At 37.6% G+C, this 22,087-nt stretch overlaps 2 protein-coding genes across 3 annotated transcripts; both read left to right on the forward strand.

Annotated features, from left to right (window-relative positions):
- Nucleotides 1-78: 78 nt before the first annotated feature.
- On the forward strand, nt 79-7,772 carry LOC116289069 (neuronal acetylcholine receptor subunit alpha-10). The gene is made up of 10 exons (XM_089037312.1): nt 79-1,055; nt 1,487-1,606; nt 1,860-1,996; nt 2,350-2,394; nt 2,673-2,782; nt 3,140-3,284; nt 3,816-4,071; nt 4,563-4,735; nt 5,294-5,541; nt 6,367-7,772. Exons 2-10 carry the CDS (start codon nt 1,540-1,542, stop codon nt 6,827-6,829), a joined length of 1,644 nt encoding a protein of 547 aa, XP_088893438.1. The 5' UTR covers nt 79-1,055; nt 1,487-1,539; the 3' UTR covers nt 6,830-7,772.
- A 3,835-nt stretch (nt 7,773-11,607) lies between these two features.
- Nucleotides 11,608-21,860, forward strand: LOC116289066 (G protein-coupled receptor 83). 2 transcript variants are annotated; one of them, XM_089037314.1, is made up of 2 exons: nt 11,608-11,744; nt 20,338-21,860. In XM_089037314.1, exons 1-2 carry the CDS (start codon nt 11,697-11,699, stop codon nt 20,953-20,955), a joined length of 666 nt encoding a protein of 221 aa, XP_088893440.1. In that variant the 5' UTR covers nt 11,608-11,696; the 3' UTR covers nt 20,956-21,860. The 2 variants fall into 2 exon arrangements, with proteins under 2 accessions (XP_088893440.1, XP_088893439.1); XM_089037313.1 differs by lacking the exon at nt 11,608-11,744 and adding an exon at nt 15,048-15,661.
- Nucleotides 21,861-22,087: the final 227 nt, after the last annotated feature.

Raw genomic sequence — 22,087 nt, forward strand, 5'->3', positions numbered from 1 at the left:
ATTTTATTATGTTTATTAATGAATTATTAATGAAATGGCACACCTTATATCGTCAGCTCATTAACACACACACATATATATATATATATATATTAACGGCTTGCAAAGCTAAGCATTCCCAAGGGATTAAAAAGTCAAAAACATGGCGGACGTCTTGGTGTGGTTAACAATGGATACTAATAGGAAATATTTTGTTAAATAGCACCAACATAGCCGCGATAACGTAGCATGCCAAATCGAAGAAAATATATATTTGGAAAGTATTAATATTTGTAAATAAAAACTGAATATAAAAAAGTAAAAAGTGGTTAGAAAAGGGAAGAAAAGAAAAAGAGAAAGGAAGATGAAAGGCGTCATTTTATAGGGAATTATTTTACGTCAATCGAAATGGATTTTTTTTTTTTTTGTTGATTTTTGCAGAGGAGATAATCCCTCGAAGCACAGGAGAGAAGCCACTAGAAACTCATCTCATTTAGTATTTTATCTTTTCTTGTCTTTCCTAGATAGTACAAATTGATTAACTTGTAGTATATCTTATCTGTACCTCAGTATGAATATGTGAAGGGACATCTGATTATGGGTGTCCTGTGGTGTATGTAAATTAGGTGATAAATGTGTTAATTAGTAGGGACAAATCTATGCAGTGTCCTTAATAGCAGGGTGTCTGAAAATAACAAGCGTACTTCAATTGTAAATTCATTAGAATGTTAAAAAAATGACTAACAATCAGTAACGATCAAAACAAGCCTTTTTTCATGTTGCTTGGCAAATCTTTATCTTTACCATCCAACATATGTCTCAAAAATCTCTGAAAACTCAAACGTCCACAGGTATTTAACTCTTCAACTCGTCTTTATCAAACCAGTTTAAAGTTTTAGACCAATTTTAGATTACTGTGAGGGAATATTCTCGTCAAAAAGAGCAACAGAGAAATCTCTGCCAGTGGTACTCTTGAGACGAAGCCGCCTTATCTTCTTCATGGTTGACATGCATTAGTGACCCAACGTTTAGACTGCAAATACTGTATCGATTCATTCTTCAGAAAGCCCGTTAAGGTATGTTAGTAGATTTGACTCTTTTGTAGTGTTGTAAAACATAGATTATTGTAGAAATACATTGTCGTAATAGCCAGTTAATGTCTATATATTGTGAGAAATGTTATGCGACAGAAGACCCAAAATTACGTTAACCGATAATTTGAAATATTTACCTAAAAATGCGTTGATATTGAAATAGAAAAAAAAATTAGAAATTGTAATGGCTCAAAAATTTAAACCTTTAGCGAGCAGTACAAATATGTTTTTGATTGCTATGGATTTACAAAGCATCCTTATCAGCATTGTGACGCTCTTGAAACAATTCCTATCGAAATGATCAGAATATTGTTGCGAAAACTGAGATGTTATTGAGTTAGTTTGAAAGGGTTTCTTAATATGTTTTTGTGTATTTACTGAGATTGTTGACTGTTTAACTTTTTCTTTTTCAGATAACAGCAAACGAGGACAAGCCAAAGAAAATTGAATATAAAAAATATTAACTATGTATCTACTATTGAATATTGTATTCTTTACTGGGATCATGACTGTTATTGCAAGGACTCCAATAGGTAAGCAGAATATTGCATGACACTACACATCACATTGCGTTACTTGTTATCATAAAATGTTACTTACGTTACTTTGCGTGACAACCAAACATAAAATAGCAACATGTCATGTCTTTAGTTATTCGATTGGATGAACGATGATCTCGCGCGCTTTGATTGTTCAATAGATATGGTCAATTTCGTGCCGTGACATTAACCATCCCTAATCGTTACACTGACCTTTTTACCCATTTTCTATCCTGCTATTTGACAGTAATAGATACAGATGAGGCCAGACTACTTGAAGATGTACTGGGGAAAAGCTACGATAAAAAGCTGCGCCCTGTCATAGATAAACACAAAAATGTAACAGTGGTTCTGGGATTGACGCTCAACCAAATTATGGACGTGGTATGTAGAGAGGAATTGCCGCTATGGCGCCATCTTGAAACGTGACGAAGCCCCGGTCAACAGTAACCAAGCCTGTGCGAAATGTAACCAGGCAACTTCGTCATCTTGAAATGTAACCAAGCCATGTTGTGCGCAATGTAACCAAGCGTGTGCGCAATGTAGCCAAGCCTGTGCGCCCTCTTGAAAAGTAACCAAGTCCTGTTGCGCGCAATGTAGATAAGCCTTTGCGCAATGTAACCAAGGTTGTGTCATCCTCAGCATAAGATCTGTTTCGTTAATGATATGCATATGAACATGATGAAGTTTATGTGAAACTTTCAGTTAACCTCAAATTTTCGCTCTTTTATTAACAGATAGAGAAATTCCAAATCTTGCAACTGAGCTTGAACGTCCGGCAGGTATAAAAAACTTAACTCTCTAGAGGGTTTCCCTTGCAAGGTTTCCCTGCTCGGCTAGTTTTTGGTTTCTTCGTTCCCAGGAAAGAAACTCAGAGAAATTCAGAAAGAAGTTTGGGGAACACCCATGGGTAACACCAAACTCAAAACACCTTCGTCCCCTCTCCTAACCCAAAACATGTGGACTTTACGAATAGATTGGCATTTGGTCACTAGCCTGACCGAACCTAGCACCCCCTGATCTATCAGATTATAGATTTGTTCCCTGTATCTCTCGACAGATTTGGGCTAATGACTTCATTCAATGGAATTCCTCTGAGTACGGAGGAATCGACCAGATTAATGTTGAACCTTCTGAACTGTGGAAGCCAGATATCTACCTTTACAACAAGTAAGTACATTGATTATTTTAAAAAAAATATTATCCTCATCATAATCAATATCGTCGTCGTCATCATTATCACCATCATCATCATCATCACCACCATCATCATCATCATCACCATCATCATCATCACCATCATCGTCATCATCACCATCGTCATAATCGTCATCATCGTCATCATTATTATTACTTTTTATTACTAGAAAATACAAGTAACTCATGGGATATTCCATGGTATGCCACTCAAAACCGTTGTATAACTAATATATGTTTGCATTAAAAAATATTTAAACCAAGAGAGCGCATGCTATTTAATCGAATGCACTAATTCAAAGGCATTAATTATGAAACTGATTTATTCAGTGCCGACGCTTCATTTGATGGCTCACTCTATGGATTTAAAGCCAAGATCAAAGTAGAAAGTAATGGCAAAAACTCCTGGCTTGCTCCCATAATCCTGACCAGCTCATGTAAAATAGATGTCAGGTACTTTCCCTTCGATCAGCAGGTACGTGGTTCTCCATTAAGTGGTCAGACTACTTGTTCATTTGTTATATCTAACACACCAACACAGCCCCAACTAGTAACCACTAGTCATTCTTATTCACTTGTTGTATTCAACACACCAATACAGTCCCAACTAGTAACCACTAGTCATTCTTATTCACTTGTATTCAACACACCAACACAGTCCCAACTAGTAACCACTAGTCATTCTTATTCACTTGTTATATTTAACACACCAATACAGTCCCAACTAGTAACCACTAGTCATTCTTATTCACTTGTATTCAACACACCAACACAGTCCCAACTAGTAACCACTAGTCATTCTTATTCACTTGTTGTATTCAACACACCAATACAGTCCCAACTAGTAACCACTAGTCATTCTCATTCACTTGTTTTATTCAACACACCCACACAGTCCCAACTAGTAACCACTAGTCATTCTTATTCACTTGTTGTATTCAACACAGCCCTGACAAGTAACCGCTAGTCATTACCCGTTTATAAATACTTTGTTTCGTTCCTCAAGAATTGTATGCTGAAATTTGGTTCTTGGACGTACGATGCTGCTTCAGTTGACATCGTCCCAGAAGCGCCATCAGCCAATCTTCTGGATTATCAACAGAATGGTGAATGGGATTTGATTGACTTTCCCTGCGAGCAGAACAAGAAGTCCTATGTCTGCTGCCCCAATCCCTTTACTGACGTCACGTGCACACTCCAAATAAGGAGAAGAACCAAATATTACTGGATTAACCTGATTATACCCTGCATGTTGATAACAGGTATGGATTGATCACGTGATCGTTTCCCGCCATATTCGAATGAGGAGGTCTCCGTTAGCAGGTCACGTACCATTTCTTGGCAAAAAATGCAGAAAAACGAGAGGTTGAAGTAGCTGTTTTGTGGGATTAACCGCGATTTTGTATGAAATTATTTTAAATATTAATCATGTGTTCCAGTGAAGGTCCTTGGAGTTTTTTAAGTGTTTGTATTGTTGAAGTTGTACATTCTTTACTTTACCGTTAGTATAGACCTATTGCAGCATGTCGAAATACAGCTCAATTTGGAGGACATTGCAATAGATTCCCAATTCTCAGGAGATTGGAATTCTTTTGTTTTGTCTTCCAAATTGAGCTGCTTTGACGTCTCTTTCAAGGGATTTATTTGTGAATATTAAGAAACTGATATCAGGCTAACTATGTATCAATGAGTATGTAATCTAGGAGCACAGTGGTATTCGACTAATTCGACAACGGTCTATTGTATGTTTTAGTGTTGTCATTGCTGTCTTTCATGGTGTCCACCGAGTCTGGAGAACGTATTACCCTTGTCATCACTAACCTACTGGCCCTGACTGTCTTCATGTTGATTGTAGCTGATATCTTACCACCAACATCAGAGGTCGTTCCCTTGATCAGCATCTATATCACGTGCTCTATCACCGAGGTAAAGTCGTTATTCATTTCACGTGTATTGCAAGCATTCCGAGCAAGAGGCTCATGAGTGAAGCGTTCGAATCCAGATCAAATTGCAATAGACCTCTTCATTTTGGGCGCAAAGTTTTTCATTTCATACCAAGTGTCACTCTCTTTAGAGTAAGAATATTTGTTTGAGTTGTATCCATATTCATATGTCTTCTTATGCGCAACAGTTAAAGAAAGAAATGATACTCTAGGGAATGACACATTGTCTGGACAAATGCGTCCAATAGGCCGTTTGCGCGATAGCATCATTTTACTACCACTACCAAGATTCTTCGCGAATTTTCTTTCTTATTCTAATTTGTATTTCCTCTTGATAAGAATAGTAAGTCATTTGGTGCCAATTAACTGCACAGAAGAAAGTGTGCAAGTGATTTTGTTAGTAGTAGTGAATGAAGCTATAATGCAAGGGACCAATTAGAATTTCAGTTTTGAAGATGGAGGAAGATTGGAGGCCCTTAAGCGAATCCCTCTTAGTACCGGAAAGAACCAATAATAATGATAATAATTGCTTTTCTATGAGGTTGGTATTGCGTTGGTAGCAACCTGTGTCGTACTCCAGTGTTACCATACCAATCCTGACATGAATGAAATGCCTTTCTGGATGAGGTACTTTGTCTGTCAGAAGCTCGGAAAACTGCTAAGGATACAAAAAATCAAGCATAAGATTGCTGAAAAAGAAGCAAAAGACGGTGTAGATGGTCTTCTCAAGAAACCAAAAATAGAACCACGAAACAAGCTATTTGGGTTTAGTAGCCTGCCCCTTCCAAGGTAAGTACAAACCGTGAGGTCGGGAGCTTCCTAAGCAGATGTCCCAGATTCTTTTCGCCTTTAGGGCGAGAAGGCCCTTCCTAACTTCAGGTTTTTATTTATGTAAAAGTGATTTAAAATGTACCATTTATTTTATGACTCTCTTGGTGACTTATTTCGATGGAGTTCCTGTGGAATTTGGCGTGAAGTTTGGCGTGACAAAATGCACACATTTGATTCCTTAACGCACTGAGACGTTGGTAGTTGTTGACCGCACGTCAGACTGAAGTGAAATTGTTCAAAATTCATCCGACATGGAGTAATGACAACTTAGAGACCTGGTTATCTCAGGAACTTTTCCAAATTCGCTGGTCATAGCAAGGGGTTAATCATATGCGGTCCAGGGGCCGACTAATATCTCCCTTAGGCTTCGGCCGAGCTTCCTGATCAGTGAATGGATAGCGGTGTCGGGGCCGAAATCTCCGGCATAGCCGTAAATGCTTTGCGCTGCCATACTGCGCTTCAGCTTTAGGTCTGGAGGTATGGTCCTATTTGAATTGCTCAATAATTATTCTATTGAAAATATACGATAACGTAACCAGATATTTCAATGAATTCATTGACAGTTTGTTATTGCTGGTTTGCAAGAAGGTAAAACGGCAAAGACAATAATAAATCTTTTATTTATAAATATACGACCAACATGGCAGCGACGACGTTATGTTGAAACCGAGCAAAGAATAAAATTTAGTGCTATTGATTTTTGTCATATCGAAATAGTGAGAATCTGATTTACTAATGAACAACGCGCAGCTAAATACACAACTGTAAATCTTTCTATTGTAGGTCAGACAGTTACGAGAAACTCTTCAATACTTCAGCAGGGGAAGCCAGCTGCAAGGTGTGCCAGGAAAACAAGGAAGCACCATCACGTCCAGTCAGTCAGTATTTCCAGGAAGCAGCAATGTACAAACTCACCGACCGCAATCTTCAAGAATCAGAAATCAGCCTTGCGGGATCCCTGTGTGATGAGCCTCTTGATGCAGCAGAGTGTAAAGAAGACTGCACATGCGCGAGCTTGCGGCCTGTGTTACCGCTGCTTGGAGCCATTATTCACCGTCAGGATCACATCGTCGAAGGCATCAAGAAGTTGACTGACAACCTCCAAGAGGAGGATATCATGGGTGGGGACAGAGATGAATGGATCTTTGCTGCGCATGTCCTTGATAGATTATTGCTGTACTGTTTTATCATTGTGCTTTTTTCGTCTACTCTTTTCACCTTTGTTATGATCCCTTCGTACGACTGAGCGTCACGTGGTCACAAGTACCGCCAAGCTGGAGGGTACGCCGAGATTCATTAATGTCATCCAAGATGGCGGCTACCATCACGTGACCCGATAATGGAACATGAATCTAGAAGATGGTGCTTGTATGGAAAAAAATTAGCGAATCTGAAATCTTTGGCTGCTAAATGGGTATACTAGCAGTGAAGCTACCCTTTGCGTCAATGGAAGTTGATACCACGAGAAAAACAGAAAGAAATGTCCAGCTACGCCTGCCTGTTGCTATGCTCACTTTTTCTCGTGCTCTAGCTCTTCCTAACTTGTAGATTTTGTTTAAATATATATAGCTGTCTGTCTATATATTATATATTTCTGAGTTTTCATGAGATATTTTGAATACCGAGAACGGAGGCAATAAGTCGTATACGTCGTGACTAGGCCCTAGCCCTGGCTTGGAAGGCATGTTCGATGTAAAATAACCTACATTTTCATTTATTCAGGGTCTTAATTTAGATATGGTTTCGTCAAAATGTTGAAATGTTGTCATTTGTGTTTGTAAAATGGGTGCTTTTTTTTTTTTTTTTTGTATATCGTACTTACAGTGTGTACGAGTATCTTTTTGTACCTTAGAAATTAGATCCATTGTTTGTCTTTGTAATACTAATACCCAAAAATAAGTCTTAAAGCGTTTGCTGATGTCCGTAGAAGAATAAAAGAGATTAAAAACAATGGAATCGAAAAACAAGCGGACTCTTTTTTTTGTATCACTTGGGAAAAGACAACAAAAGGCCAAGAACCGGGGTTAATCTAAACCTTGTAAACAGGGGCTTGATTTGCTTGGTGAAGGGAAAGACTTCTCTGGGTTTGAGCTCAAGAATATGTACTTGTAATAATGATATCATTGTCATTGAGATTTACAGCTCCTTGTTTTGACGAGAAAGCAAGACACCAAAGACCCAAACAGGTACCAAATGCACTTGATTATCTTAAATAGTATAACTATCCCTTGCAAGGCATAATAATCATGAGTTGCATACTTAGGATTAGTGCATTGAGCACTCCTATTCCAACCCTTCCTTCCTTCCTTTAACAATGAAAAACTTGTTATCGCTTATCACCAACGCGAGTACAGCAAGAGCGCAGCTTAGCGGGCTCGAACTGAAAGCATGCCTCTGGCGGCACCTATACTGTCCATGTATGGCCCCGAAGCACAGCTCTAAGAATGGTTGAATTATTTAGGGTATTCTATTTGTTGTCAAACAGGGTCTATTTAAGTGAAAATCATATCCTTTATTTTGTTGAAAAGATATTGTTTTGTATTGTGTACATTGGTGTGCTTAACGTAAGTGGCTGTAATAATGTTTGGGCTGTAATTTATACTGAAAACAAAAACGCCTCCTCAAATCCGAACGAGTTAAAACAGCTCTTTTTAATTAATAGTGTGATCTGCTCGTTCGAGTGTAGTCCACTTTTTGTATCTCTTTTAGTTTGTCACAATTTTGTTAAGCTTCATTTCTACAGAAATATCATATTCGTGAATTCGTATCTATTTAATGGTACTTAGAATTCAAGTGTGTATTGCATTTGTTTATGTGGTGGACGTGAGTACAATGTCGAGGGATTTTCTATTGTGATGAGATGAATCCTCTTAAGATATTCTACAATGGACCTTAATATCATGAGCGATAAAACCAGAACTTGTCACTTCTTTTAGGGATACTTCTTAAGAGAACTAACACTGTTTATTTGATAATGAATATATATTATATGAAATTTTAGGGTTTAGTATGGGTGCATAAAATATCCACTTCTACTGCACGCTAAATTGTCTAATAAGTTACTTTTTATCCAACAGATTTTACTTTTCTTTACAAGAAAAGGCTTCCAAAAGAATGTTTTTCTTTGAACTAGTTTTCAAAACCAGTTTAATATACAAAAATAACCTAAAGTCCCATGATGTTTGTACTCGCGCCAGGCTTTTTACTTTCTACTTTCTCTGTTGAGTATAGTTGGATAATAATCATTCATCATTACCGTCGTCATCATCCTTCAATAATATCTTATTAGCTATGTGATCAACATGATCTTTACAAGATAACCTTGGGTCATGACGCCTAGATACTTAAACGTGCAAACCGACCGACTGAACTTGAGTTTTGAGTAGTGCACATTAGCATGATTTTAGTTTTGCCAGAGTTTGGGGAAAGTTTGGTCATAGGTTGTTGTTAGACGGTCATCTGCATAACGTCCCAAGCAACAGTAGGTGGTATAGTAATCGATAGTCAAGTAATAAAAATGAAATAATAAACAGTAGGGGACCAAAAACAGACTCTGTGGGACAGGCTATTGGGCTGAAATATACCATTAACAATAATAATTTGCAATATGTCGGAAAGATGAGTCTATTCTTCGTTTCTACGTTACGTCATCGCGGCCATGTTGGTACCATTTAACAAAAGATTTCTCATTAGCATCCATTGTTAACGGTACCACAATGGCCACCATGTTTTTGTCTTTTAACTCTCTTGGAAATGCTTGCAACCCATCAATAGTGCAGTAAGTTTATCAAGTAAACTATCGTGGTCTCAATTGTCCAACGCTTTGGAAAGTTCGAGGTAGACCATTCCAGTTAAATGTCCCTTGTCTAAATTATGCAGCAGAGTCGGTATTGATGACATCAGTCAAGTAGGTACTAGTTGAGTGGAAAAGACGGAAACTATATTGGTAGATTGATAGAATAGTATTTTTCTGCAGATCTTCATGAACATTAAAGTACAATAATATATAATATATTTTGAACGCAGAAAAAAACATTCCTCAAACGAGAGATTTCTATTGCTCGGCTCTACAACATGGTAGAAGCAAAACTTCCTATTTTTGTCACTTTATAAATGGTTTACTTCCTTTTTTTCTTAGGTGATACTTTGTGAATAGATCGTATACTGAAAACATGGTTGATAACCATCGTATAAAAGTTTTAAACTCTGGCGAAACAACACGTTTGGAGCGAGTGACTGAAAGAATAGACAAGGAAAGACAAAACCTTGCCAAGGAGCTGAGAGACATTCAAAATGCACGACTTCTTTTTGAAGCCAAAAAAAGATCAAAGAAAGAATTGAAAAGAACTTTGAGTGTGCCAGTCGTCAGGCGTCAGTCACTCGAAAACTTGCAAAACAGTGTTGGAATGGATATTTGGACTAACAATTCTCATCAGCGCTCGGCTTCAAGATTATTTTCAAATTCTGCTCAATCTACTCCTCATAGTGACCTTATTAGATCGAAAAGTGAAGAGGCTCCGATTCAACAACAAGCGCGGAGGATGTCCTTAACTAACACTCCTCATCGCTGGAGTCTTAGCAATCAGGCACCGAATCAGGAATCGTTGGATTGTGTCCCTTCTAACCAGCGCATGCGTCGAATATCACTGCCAACAGTTACTCCTCAGTTGACTTGTCGCACCAGCAGTAAGTGGAGTAAGAAAGATGTATTGGATGATACTTCTTCTCGACACATGTCGGAGTCCTTATCAAATCTTCTCCCATCAAAATGGAGCCTTAGTGGTTCAGAGAAGGATATCAAAATGCCTCCTCGTAGAAGTAGAGATAAACAGCCGAGGTCTCCCCAGAGTGATGGACGAAACAAAAACTGGAATCTTCGAGAAGACTACACTGAGGTCAATTCAAGGGGGACATTTCGTTGTCCTTTGGGAGAAGAAAAAAATGACTTTGGTTCAAATGACCTAAGTGTTGTGTTTGTTGATGAGTACGATCGAGGACAAAAGCAAAGTAGTAAAGAAACGAAGTTAACACTGCCTCTCATAGTGTCTTCCAGAAGTCCATCACCTTTGAGTCAACCAGATATCCATGGTAGACTTTCCGGAACTGACATGTTTAAGGAACGCAGAAAACGTTCCCTCTCAGGTCAGATACTTATCCCTCAAATCAATCAAGTTGATCTCAGGAGAGATCATGGTAGCAGGGACGAGTATGGAAGCTCTGGCAAACAAGAAACAGGAGTAAGGGTTTCTAAGCCTGCTGAGAGAAGGGCTTCCATCAAGAGAGTAAAAGCGTTGGCTTCAGTAGAAATAGAAAGACTGACAAGATCGTCAGATGAACTAGATGAAGCAATGATGAGTAGGTTTAAAAGAATTGGTGTCAGCGGGATGGGGCATATGGTACTAAAAAGCGCCAAGGTAGAGGAGCATATGGGAACTCCAGGGTTACTCAATACATACGGTAAGCTTGTTGTAATGATATCAGTGTGTTACGCTGTCATTGTGATAATGGTTTGATGTGGACTGTGTTACCGTAACGGTTCAAAGTGAGCTATGTACCATATAGTAATGATTCATACTGTGAATTGTCTTGCTTGGAGCGTTTTACTCAGTCCCTAGCGAGTTATCTGACAATAGATATGGCAGCCATATTGGTGTACCTGACAAAAGAAACGAATGACAAAGTTATTGTCAATGGTACACCAATATGGCGGCTGTGACGTCATGTCTGACAATAGATATGGCAGCCATATTGGTGTACCTAACAAAAGAAACTAATGACAAAGTTATTGTCAAAGATACGCCAATATGGCGGCTGTGACGTCATGTCGGACAACAGAGATGGCAGCCATATTGGCAGCCATATTGGTGTACCTAACAAAAGAAACTAATGACAATGTTATTGTCAAAGGTACACCAATATGGTGGCTGTGCACGTGACGTTATATGAAACGCTCTATAGTGATGAGACAACGATGGTTCAATGGAAAGTGGGTTGCCATCGTAGTTATAAGGTGCCCCTAATTTTTTACGCAGGTACAAAGGGCACCACCGTGGCATCGTCACCATTAAATGATTTAGCAGTCACAGATCTGTCAGACGCACCTACTGATCAAGATGGTCAATTGTGACAAGCCAGCCAGTCAAAGAGGATGCATAAAACAAGTGAGTTAATTGTTTTTAAGTGTTAAGTGTTCAAAAAACTAGATTGTATAAAACTAGTATTGGACCGCGTCGATGTAAAGATAACATAAAAATGATAAACGAGAATGTTAGACTTCGTAGAGGAAAATGATACTTTGTTTGGGTTATTTACGTGTTAAAGGATAGCTATCGATTCAATTATCATTACGGTTCCTATACATTCCAACGTAACTGCGAATGTGCATAATCATATTGGCAGACTGATGGTTTTATGGAGCGTTATCTTAAATTACCATGGTAACCGTAGCTTGTTACCATGATGCTGGTTGAATATTTACTTGCGTTAAGTAGTTCAAGTCATGATACGATTTTCGATATTCCTTTCTCTCCTTTCGTCCACTATTTGTTGTCATACACTACGAAGCCAGAGTTAAAACCAGAGTACTTATGTTGCATTGAGTCTTATCAGGTTGGATCCATATACAAATAAGAGAAAATTAATGGGTTTTTTTTTCGTATTAAATATTACAAAATTACCTATATCTCATCTGTTTTTCGCTCTATCGATAGCTAGTAATTCCACACTATGCTATATTTTTATATGCAGTTTCTGATAATGCAAACGAAATTCTAAAATTCTCATAATTTTTCTTTCCTTTTTTTTTTTTTTTTTTTTTTTTGCCGCCATAATGATAATAATAATTGTCAAAACAAAAAGAATGACATTAAGATATACGTAGGAAATTTAAAATGCACTTGTTAGGTGCTGAGAGGATCACGTTTCTCGTGTAAGAAGACAGACAGATGGAGACAGATGGCGATAAAACACTAATAACCTTAACACAATTGTCATGTACTGCAGTGATAAGACTAAAAACATTGAACCGTATATTCGATTATTTGTAATATTTCACGCGTTATACAAAGCACAAGCCACTGCGGTGACAACAACGACAAACATCAATAGCACCAATAGCAGCTTCAACAACAACAGCAACAACGTACAAAAAAAATCCCAAAAAACATATATGAATTCACCATTTTCCATACATCGGTTCACTGGTCAAACACAAAGCATTCAGTCGTGGTTGCAAGGTTCAAATTTGAATATTCCTTTGAAAGCAAGTACCTTGGCGCCTCGCTTGAGCGCTTTGTGTTTGACCAGTGAACTAATGTATGGAAAATGGTGAATTGAACAAGTAAACTAAGACGGTCAGGCAAACCGGAAAGCAACATCGAATGAACTTAAAACAGAACGTTCTTACAAATTTTGTAAAGTTTCAAGGGCACTCTAGTGTCTATGGATTATTCATTCCAACATTTGATCTCTCAAGTAACACTTTTATTCAGTACTTGCTTGGTTAAAAAGGCCATTTCATAAAACAGAACGTTCTTTACAAATTTGTAAAATTCCAAGGGCACTCTAGTGTCTATGAATTATTCATTCCAACATTTGATCCGTCAAGTAACACTTTTATTCAGCACTTGCTTAGTTAAAAAGTCCATTACATACTTATGATTCTCTTAACTCCCACTATATTGCTATTTGATGCATCTTGGCCAGTTTTTTTCGTGTTGTTAATCTTATCTTGTATCACATACATGGATAACATCACAGGATAGAAATTATGGCTATCAAGCATAAGGCTCATCTATCACGTTTTTTTGGCGGACTTTTGTGGATTTAGCTTTAGTCTTAGCATTTTTGATGTTTGATTTTTCAACTTTGTCATACTTATTTTTGTTAGTTTTTCTTAGTGACATTGGGTTATTTGAAATTTAATGTAAAAATATAATATGTATTAAGGAAGCAAATGTTATGAATAATTAATAAAGATATGAAAAGAGAGAAGAGAATGTTGATATCCCTAATGAATCTCCTGGTGAGTGACTATTCGGGAAGGAAAGAAAAGGAGAAGAGAGGAAAGGGAAGAGAAGAGAACAGAAAAGAACAGAAAAGAACAGAACAGAACAGAAAAGAACAGAACAGAACAGAACAGAACAGAACAGAACAACAGAACATAACCGGAACAGAACATAACAGAACAGACAGAACAGCCAACAACAGAACAAACAGAACAGACAGAACAGAACAGAACAGAACAGAACAGAACAACACAAGAACAAACAGAACTAACAGAACAGACAGAACAAAGAACAGAACAGAACAGAACAGAACAAAAACAGAACAGAAAAAAAGAAAGAAGAGAGAGCAAGAAGCAGAGCAGAGCAGAGCAGAGCAAGCAGACGAATAACAGAACGAAAGAAAAGAACAGAAGAGCAGACAAGCAGAGAAGAGAAGAAGAAGAGAAGAGAAGCGAAGAAGAAAGAGAAAGAAATAAAAAAAAAGAAAGAGAAAGAATATAAATAATATAAGTATAAGATACAGAAAGAAAAAGAACAGATAGACTAGAAATAAGAAGAGAATTAAGAAATAGAACGAAACAAACATCACAATAACTAAATAAAGAAAATATAACGATAAAACTAAAATACTATAAATAGAAAAATAAATAATCATATAATAAAAATAGAAATGATAAAGAAAATAGAAAAAAACAAGAGAAGAAAATAAATAAGAGAGAATAGAAAAGAAAAGGAAGCAAAGAAAAGGAAAAGGAAACGAAAGACAGAACAGAACAGAAGACAAATAAAAACAAGACAACACGACACGACACGACACGCCACGAGAAAAGTCATAATGCAAAGAAATGCAAGAGAATGAATTGAAGTAAAATAAAATAAAAAAAGGAATACAAGAGAAGAAAAAAGAAGAAAAAGCAAGAAAAAATGAGAATGAAAGCCTGATAAAATCTTAGAGAAAAAAGGAAGCTTTGAAATTACTACACCATGGTTTTAAGAGTACCCTTTCTCAAGTTTAACAGACATAGCCATATAATTAATAGAAGTTTTGTATTAATGACGTTTACTAGCCGCTGATTGGTTGAACTCTTATCTCCTATGCTTCAACATGACGTTTAGCACGACGTTTGTCGATTAGCGTTTCCTAGGACCTTAGCGTGAACCATGGATTTATATCTTGCGAGATAAAGTTAATTGTTGTATTAGAAGTCACTCCTGTAAGCTCTAAGCCTCGTCATCTTACGCCATCTTGCCGATGGTCACAACGCCCGGCTGCCGAAATCAAACCTCGAGATGTCACTTGTGAACATCACATCAGCTCGTTTAATGAAACAACCCTCGACCATTCGACCTCCCTCGAAACTTCATTCACGATCTATAATTATACTGATTTATTTTTCAAAAGAAAGTTCTGGGCTAATAAATTGTTTTTCGTGCTATATTGTCTCCAGCCTTAGCAGGTGATTTTAGTATAATCAATTCAATTTATTTCAAGTCATCAGTCCGGATGTGATGTCACTTGTCCATGATGTAATGTATAGTTGATTGCTATTTCAACAAATATCGCACAAGATCTAAAGCATTAGTCAAATCTTCTCGTCCAACGAGCGCATTGGAAGTGAAAAACAGACGCTTATTTCAAAGATTTCGTTTACTACTCCAAATTGTTCTTCTCCCTTAACTGCTTTACATCGACGCACTTCGATCAAACTAAGATGACTGACAACAACGACGTCCAAACTCGCTCAATCGTCCGAAACGTTTGGATGTCTTTAGCGATATTTCTGAGTATTTTTGGCAACCTTCTTCTGATCATGGTCATTTCTCGTCGACAAAGGTTCCACAATGTTACCAACGTGTACAATTTGAATTTGTCCTTCAGTGACTTGTTGAAGGTTATTTTCTACATCCCGGTATATCTAATTGTGGCGGAAAGGAGAAGCTGGCCCTATGGACTTGGTGGGTGTCAGGCGCTCAATGTGATTTTATATACCTCGTTTGGGGTTACTGTGTTGACACTTATGAGTTTGAGTTTCGAGAGATATCATCTTATCTTACATCCTACGAAAAAACAGGTATGGGTAGAATAATTGGTTTGAGTCGATGTACAGTATACTTCATTCTTTCTTCCATCCATCTATTTTCATCAAATCCTCCATTAATTTCTTCAGTTTTTTCTATTCATTCACAATTATCATCCATCCATCCATCCATCCATCCATCCATCCATCCATCCATCCATCCATCATCCATTCAACCATCCATCCATCCATCAATCTATCCATCCATCCATTCAACCAGCCATCCATTCATTCATCCATCCCTCCATTCATCCCATCCATTCATTCATCCATCCATCCATCCATCCAACCATCCATTCAACCATCCATCCGTCCATCAATCTATCCATCCATCCATCCATCCAACCAATCATACAATTAATCGAGCGATCAAACACGTTTTTGTCCATTGAGCTAAAACGAATATAGGGACACTTTCACCTCGTTTTAGTTGAAACTCATTGTTTGGGATTATGCACGTATATCACTCATATTGACCCAAGAGCCATTATTTAAGATCATCCTACTTACGTTTAACCAAGACCTGTCAATCTATCCATGATTGCTCTTGCAAATTAAAGACAAATTTTCAAACAAGCTTGATCATTCTCGCTAACCCTAGCGCTTTAGACAAAATGTCAAATGTAAGCTAATAAAATTTCCCGCGTGCAGTTTCCTACGTATGAATGGCACCTGTATAAGACTTCTTTTCCTTTGCGGATAAAGGACGCTGAGAACTAAATGGGTGTTTGTTTTTCCACGCGTGACTAAAAGCCCGATTCAATAGGATAAAAGGTTATAAAACTAGTATTGCTAATTGGTTTAAAAGGAGGGATGTCTAAATGGATCACGGCACTTTTACTGACGAATGGTTTTCGGACTATAAAACAATTTTGGGTTGCCAAGTGACTTGGTATCAGTCGATGGTGAGAACGATTACAGATGTTGATAAAATGGAAAGGCCGTTTTGAATGACGTAAGATACTAAACATAGCCGCCATGTTGGATAATGTTTACTATAGGTGGTGGTGGTAGCCATGTTGGATGATGTTCACTATAGGTGGTTTGTAATCATTCCTAAGGGAATAAAAGTGGTAGCCATGTTGGATGGTGTTCACTATAGGTGGTGGTGGTAGCCATGTTGGATGGTGTTCACTATAGGTGGTGATGGTAGCCATGTTGGATGGTGTTCACTATAGGTGGTGGTGGTAGCCATGTTGGATGATGTTCACTATAGGTGGTGGTGGTAGCGATGTAGGATGATGTTCACTATAGGTGGTGGTGGTAGCCATGTTGGATGATGTTCACTATAGGTGGTGGTGGTAGCGATGTAGGATGGTGTTCACTATAGGTGGTGGTGGTAGCCATGTTGGATGGTGTTCACTATAGGTGGTGGTGGTAGCCATGTTGGATGATGTTCACTATAGGTGGTGGTGGTAGCGATGTAGGATGGTGTTCACTATAGGTGGTGGTGGTAGCCATGTTGGATGATGTTCACTATAGGTGGTGGTGGTAGCGATGTAGGATGGTGTTCACTATAGGTGGTGGTGGTAGCCATGTTGGATGGTGTTCACTATAGGTGGTGGTGGTAGCCATGTTGGATGATGTTCACTATAGGTGGTGGTGGTAGCGATGTAGGATGGTGTTCACTATAGGTGGTGGTGGTAGCCATGTTGGATGGTGTTCACTATAGGTGGTGGTGGTAGCCATGTTGGATGGTGTTCACTATAGGTGGTGGTGGTAGCCATGTTGGATGATGTTCACTATAGGTGGTGGTGGTAGCCATGTTGGATGGTGTTCACTATAGGTGGGTTATAATCATTCCTAATAAGGGAATAACAGTGGCGGACATGTTGAATGATGTTCGCTATAGGTGATTTGTAATCATTCCTAAGGGAAGAAAGAGGCAGCCATGTTGGATGGTGTTCACTATAGGTAGTTTGTAATCATTCCTAAGGGAAGAAAGTGATAGCCATGTTGGATGATGTTCACTATAGGTGGTTTGTAATCATTCCTAAGAGAATAAAAGTGGCGGCCATGTTGGATGATGTTCACTATAGGTGGTTTGTAATCATCCCTAAGGGAATAAAAGTGGCAGCCATGTTGGGTGATGGGTCATTCCTAAATAAACAAAACAAGTTCATCTCCGTTTATTCGTGTGTTATGATTCAGTGTCTAATTAACGAAAACATCGTCCTTCAAATTGTTTTCCATTTGTCCCACACTTTGAGAACAGGAAACCCAAAAAATAATTTGTCTTGTCTTGCATGTTTCCTACCGGCCAGTCCTTTCCTTTACTGATAAGTCCTTGCGACTCCGAGCTTTATTAGCTGTAGTTTTTGCTGATTTTGTCGAGTTTTATAAGTATTTCTTTTCAAACTTCTAACTACTGAGCGCTGCATAGTAAATAGAACTATAAAAATTTGTGCCACAATGTGTTTTATATTTTTAATGATTTTTGCATCATCATCATCGTCATCATCATCATCATCATCATCATCGATATCGTTAGCATCAGCATAAAATCATCAACGTTATGTTATTAGTATTTATCATTATTTATAATTATCTAATCATTATCTTTGGCATTTTTTAATATCTAGGTCATCATCTTGAAATCAATTACTTTTACTTAAGTCTCTTTTTTTTTTCTGCTTCCGTTACTCGCCGTTTAGTTTTGGAAAAGGAAAATGAAATAATATAAGCAGCTGACAATCTTTCCGTAAATAATAGGCCAAACCTCATTAAATATAATAAATATAGCAGAAAACCAGACATGATATAAATTAATTGACCAAAATTTATCTCAGTTCCATTTAAAATTGGTTTTTAAGATTAATTTTACAAATATAAAATCACGAAGTAGTTTTTTTCTTAATATTCAGGGATGATTCAATGTGAAGATCTTTTTGTTCGTAAGACTAAAGCTTTCATCATCATTTACCATTTCTTTTGAATATTCTAAATCAACAATAAAAACATTATTGTCAAACCTCCAGTTTAGCAGAAATGTATGTTTGTATTTTAGTTTTTAATTTATTTTGAGTAAAATGTTTGTTGCTGGAATTATATAAAATGGAAAAACGATTCGAGTTGCGTGAAAATTTAGAGTCTAAATGTTCGTTCATAACTTTAAATTATCCACCGTGACCAATCCTTATCGTTATTTTGGCTCAAACCTTTTACCGGACTTTTTCATAATATTATCTTTGAGTAAAATGTCAATTTAGATGGGTTCACAAATATGGAAACGTCTTGAATTGCGTCAAAGTTAGGGTTAAAATTAATAATTCAAAACTCGAAATATAAATAAATAAATTTAAAAGTGTAATCTTAACCTCATCATTTTTAAAATACTTTTTTTCAGTTAAATAATTTTATTTTTTAAAGAAATGTTTGTTGATGTGAAACAAAAATTTTAACAAGTGCAACTGTATTCAAAATGTTTAAAAAATGTCAAAAATATAATTTTTTAGAAAGCTATACTTTACGTTTTGAATTCGGAAGCGTGGAAGTGTGGGTTGTTTTAATGAAGTCACTGATATCTAAAACCTCTATTAGCTAAGAGTAATCAGTTATCTGATTGGCTGGCTGGCTGGTTCTCCATATCTGAGACATGTATTCAAATGAAATCAAAGTACGTATTGTCAAAGCCTCATTAGGGTCTACTAAACTTAAATAAAATAATTGCGAGTATATTTCTCGTGGCTGTCAGTGTAAAAACACAATGTCTAGCCATTACTTGAAACGGACCATTTCATCCGGTCATTGTATATCGCTTACTTCAATATTTTGACAGATATATATTCTTTGTCCATATTCACTTTTTTAACGACTAAATGTACTGAAAGATTCTGTTTTCCTTGTATGGTAAAAGAACTTGAGTAGCTTATTCTTACCCATCAAAGATGAGCTAAGATAAACGTGTGAATATTTGCAAAGCTTTGGCAAACATGGTTCTCTAGAAACTTCTCCTATCAGGGGCGTAGGCAGGGGGGTAGCCAAAGGGGACCAGCTTCACCCCTTCGCCCCTTGTTGACAACAAAGTGGTGGCTTTTTAGAAAACTTAAAAATTCAAAATAAGACGTAAAAAGTAATGTCCCTTTTTTTAATGTTTTTTCTTTGTTTGGCGTTTCGGTGGCTCAAACAAAATGAGGATTTTTATTCTTTTACTCCCCCCCCCCCCTCCCCCCCTTCGGATAATCCTGGCTACGCCCCGGCCTGTAATTGTCTAAAAAGTAAGATATCAAAAGATATCTGGAAATAAATCCATGGATGGATGGATGGACGGACGGACGGACGGACGGACGGACGGACGGACGGACGGACGGACGGACGGACGGACGGACGGACGGACGGACGGACGGACGGATGGATGGATGGATGGTTGGATGGATGGATGGATGGATGGATAGATTGATGGGTGGGTGGATGGATGTTTGAATGGATGGATGGATGGATGGATGGATGGATGGATGGATGGATGGATGGATGGATGGATGGATGAATAGATGGGATTGATGGATGGATTGACGGATGGATGGATGGATTGACGGATGGATGGATGGATGGATGGATGGATGGATGGATGGATGGATGGATGGATGGGTTGATGAGTCGATAGAAGGATAAATAGATGGATATTGATTTGAATATATAATAAAAATATCTCATTCTTCGTCTATTCTCAGATGACTGTCAAGAAGGCGCTCATTACTGTTGTCATCACCTGGCTGGCATCTCTATCAGTTAACCTGTGTATGATCCCATTCCTAAAGCTTCATTCTGGAGAAAATGGTTCACTCTGTATGATCAAAACATCCAAGGATTGGCTGATATCGATCCTGTTCATAATGATCCTTCTATCACAATTTGTCCCTTTAATATTCTTTGTTTTCATATATGCCTTGATTATTAGAAAGCTCAGAAGAGATGCTAAGCTCGTTCAACCTCGCGAGCTCTGTTCTTCTGCTCGCAACCGCGCCAGACGTAACACGCGCGCTGTCAAGATCCTTGTCATCGAAGCTTCTTCATGGGTCATATGTCTTATGCCCGCACTGGTTTACTATCTGGTAGACGCTATGATTTCTGGAAAAGCGATATCACAATATTCGACTGCGTACTTGGTCATCAATTGTTTCCTGGTATTGCAGACGATTGTCAATCCACTGGTGCATTTTGTCTTCATAAAGGAGCTTAGGAACGAGTTAAGGAGGATCGTTAATGCTTTCCTAAAGTGTTTCCACTGTAATCAGATCGAACCAAGTGATTACCATGACAACGAGACCACTGCTGCTGTGGGGGAGTAGTAAGTAAATATCACTTGAACAGGAGGGCATTTTATCACGTGGTCAAATTAAGCTGGATTGGACTCGAGCTAAAGAACTTGAAATTTAGTAAGGATTTTCGTATAATTATTATAGCAATAGAAGCGACAGAAAGAGCCAAGACCATAGCAGCACACAGACAACAGCATAAACAAAAGAATAAACAACAACAACAACAGCAGCAACAGCAACAACAAAAGAGTAGTGGCAACAACAGCAGCAGCAGCAGCAGTAGTAGCAACAACAATGACACGATATGGCAACGGTAGCCAACCACTACGACAGCTGCGGAAACAAAGAAAACTGTAGAAAATAGCAGCAAAAAACATTAGTTTCTATATAAAAAATATCTAAGAATCTGCAATATAATCTGTAACATAAATCTTGGTTGAAATTCATACCGGCTCCTAAAATAAATAAAACGTCAATGTGAAAATGTGTATAATATAAATATGAAGGAAACAAGTCATTTACTATAAAGACTGTGCAAAGAAGATTACGAGGTTTTCCTCTCGTTGACAAACTTTTTCACAGTCTCTTGATACTGAAATATTTGGCTAATTTTATTGATAAAATAAATATTTATGACTATTATTTTCTCACTAAATTAGCTCATAAGATAAATCCTATATATCTACTGTTCAATGTTTCTGTATTCTTGTACATTTTGAAAATAGCTGTTATTACAGTTGAGCCCGTAATGAGATATAGTTCTATTTCAAGAATCATGCAAGTGAGGCTATCGGGTCGATACAATGCTTGTTGTCTCATTTGCATATTGTGTAGTCTTCAAAAAGACTGTTGCTGGCGTTGATAACGTTTCAAAAACCAGAAGTTGTCAGAAATGCGAAAACAACGCCCAATTTAAATAAAAACCATAAGCACAACTTGAGTTATTTCAGTTCCTCTTTTATTATAAAAAAATTGACATTATTGTGACATCGAAAATTTTTTTAAAATTTACAATCATGCGCTATTGTACTCCTCCGCTGACTTTCTTGAGCCCACGCGCACGGGATACTTCGTTAAAGCGGATCATTGATGCCTCGTATCTATGATGACCAACGTCCCTCCTCCCCTTCCCTCCACGGTGATTTAAAATCCTTTTTCGCAA

This window comes from Actinia tenebrosa, unplaced genomic scaffold (assembly GCF_029948245.1).
Source record: "Actinia tenebrosa isolate PJP-AT-01 unplaced genomic scaffold, QUT_ActTen_1.0 PGA_scaffold5__44_contigs__length_20552954, whole genome shotgun sequence".
Classification (NCBI taxonomy): domain Eukaryota; kingdom Metazoa; phylum Cnidaria; class Anthozoa; order Actiniaria; family Actiniidae; genus Actinia; species Actinia tenebrosa.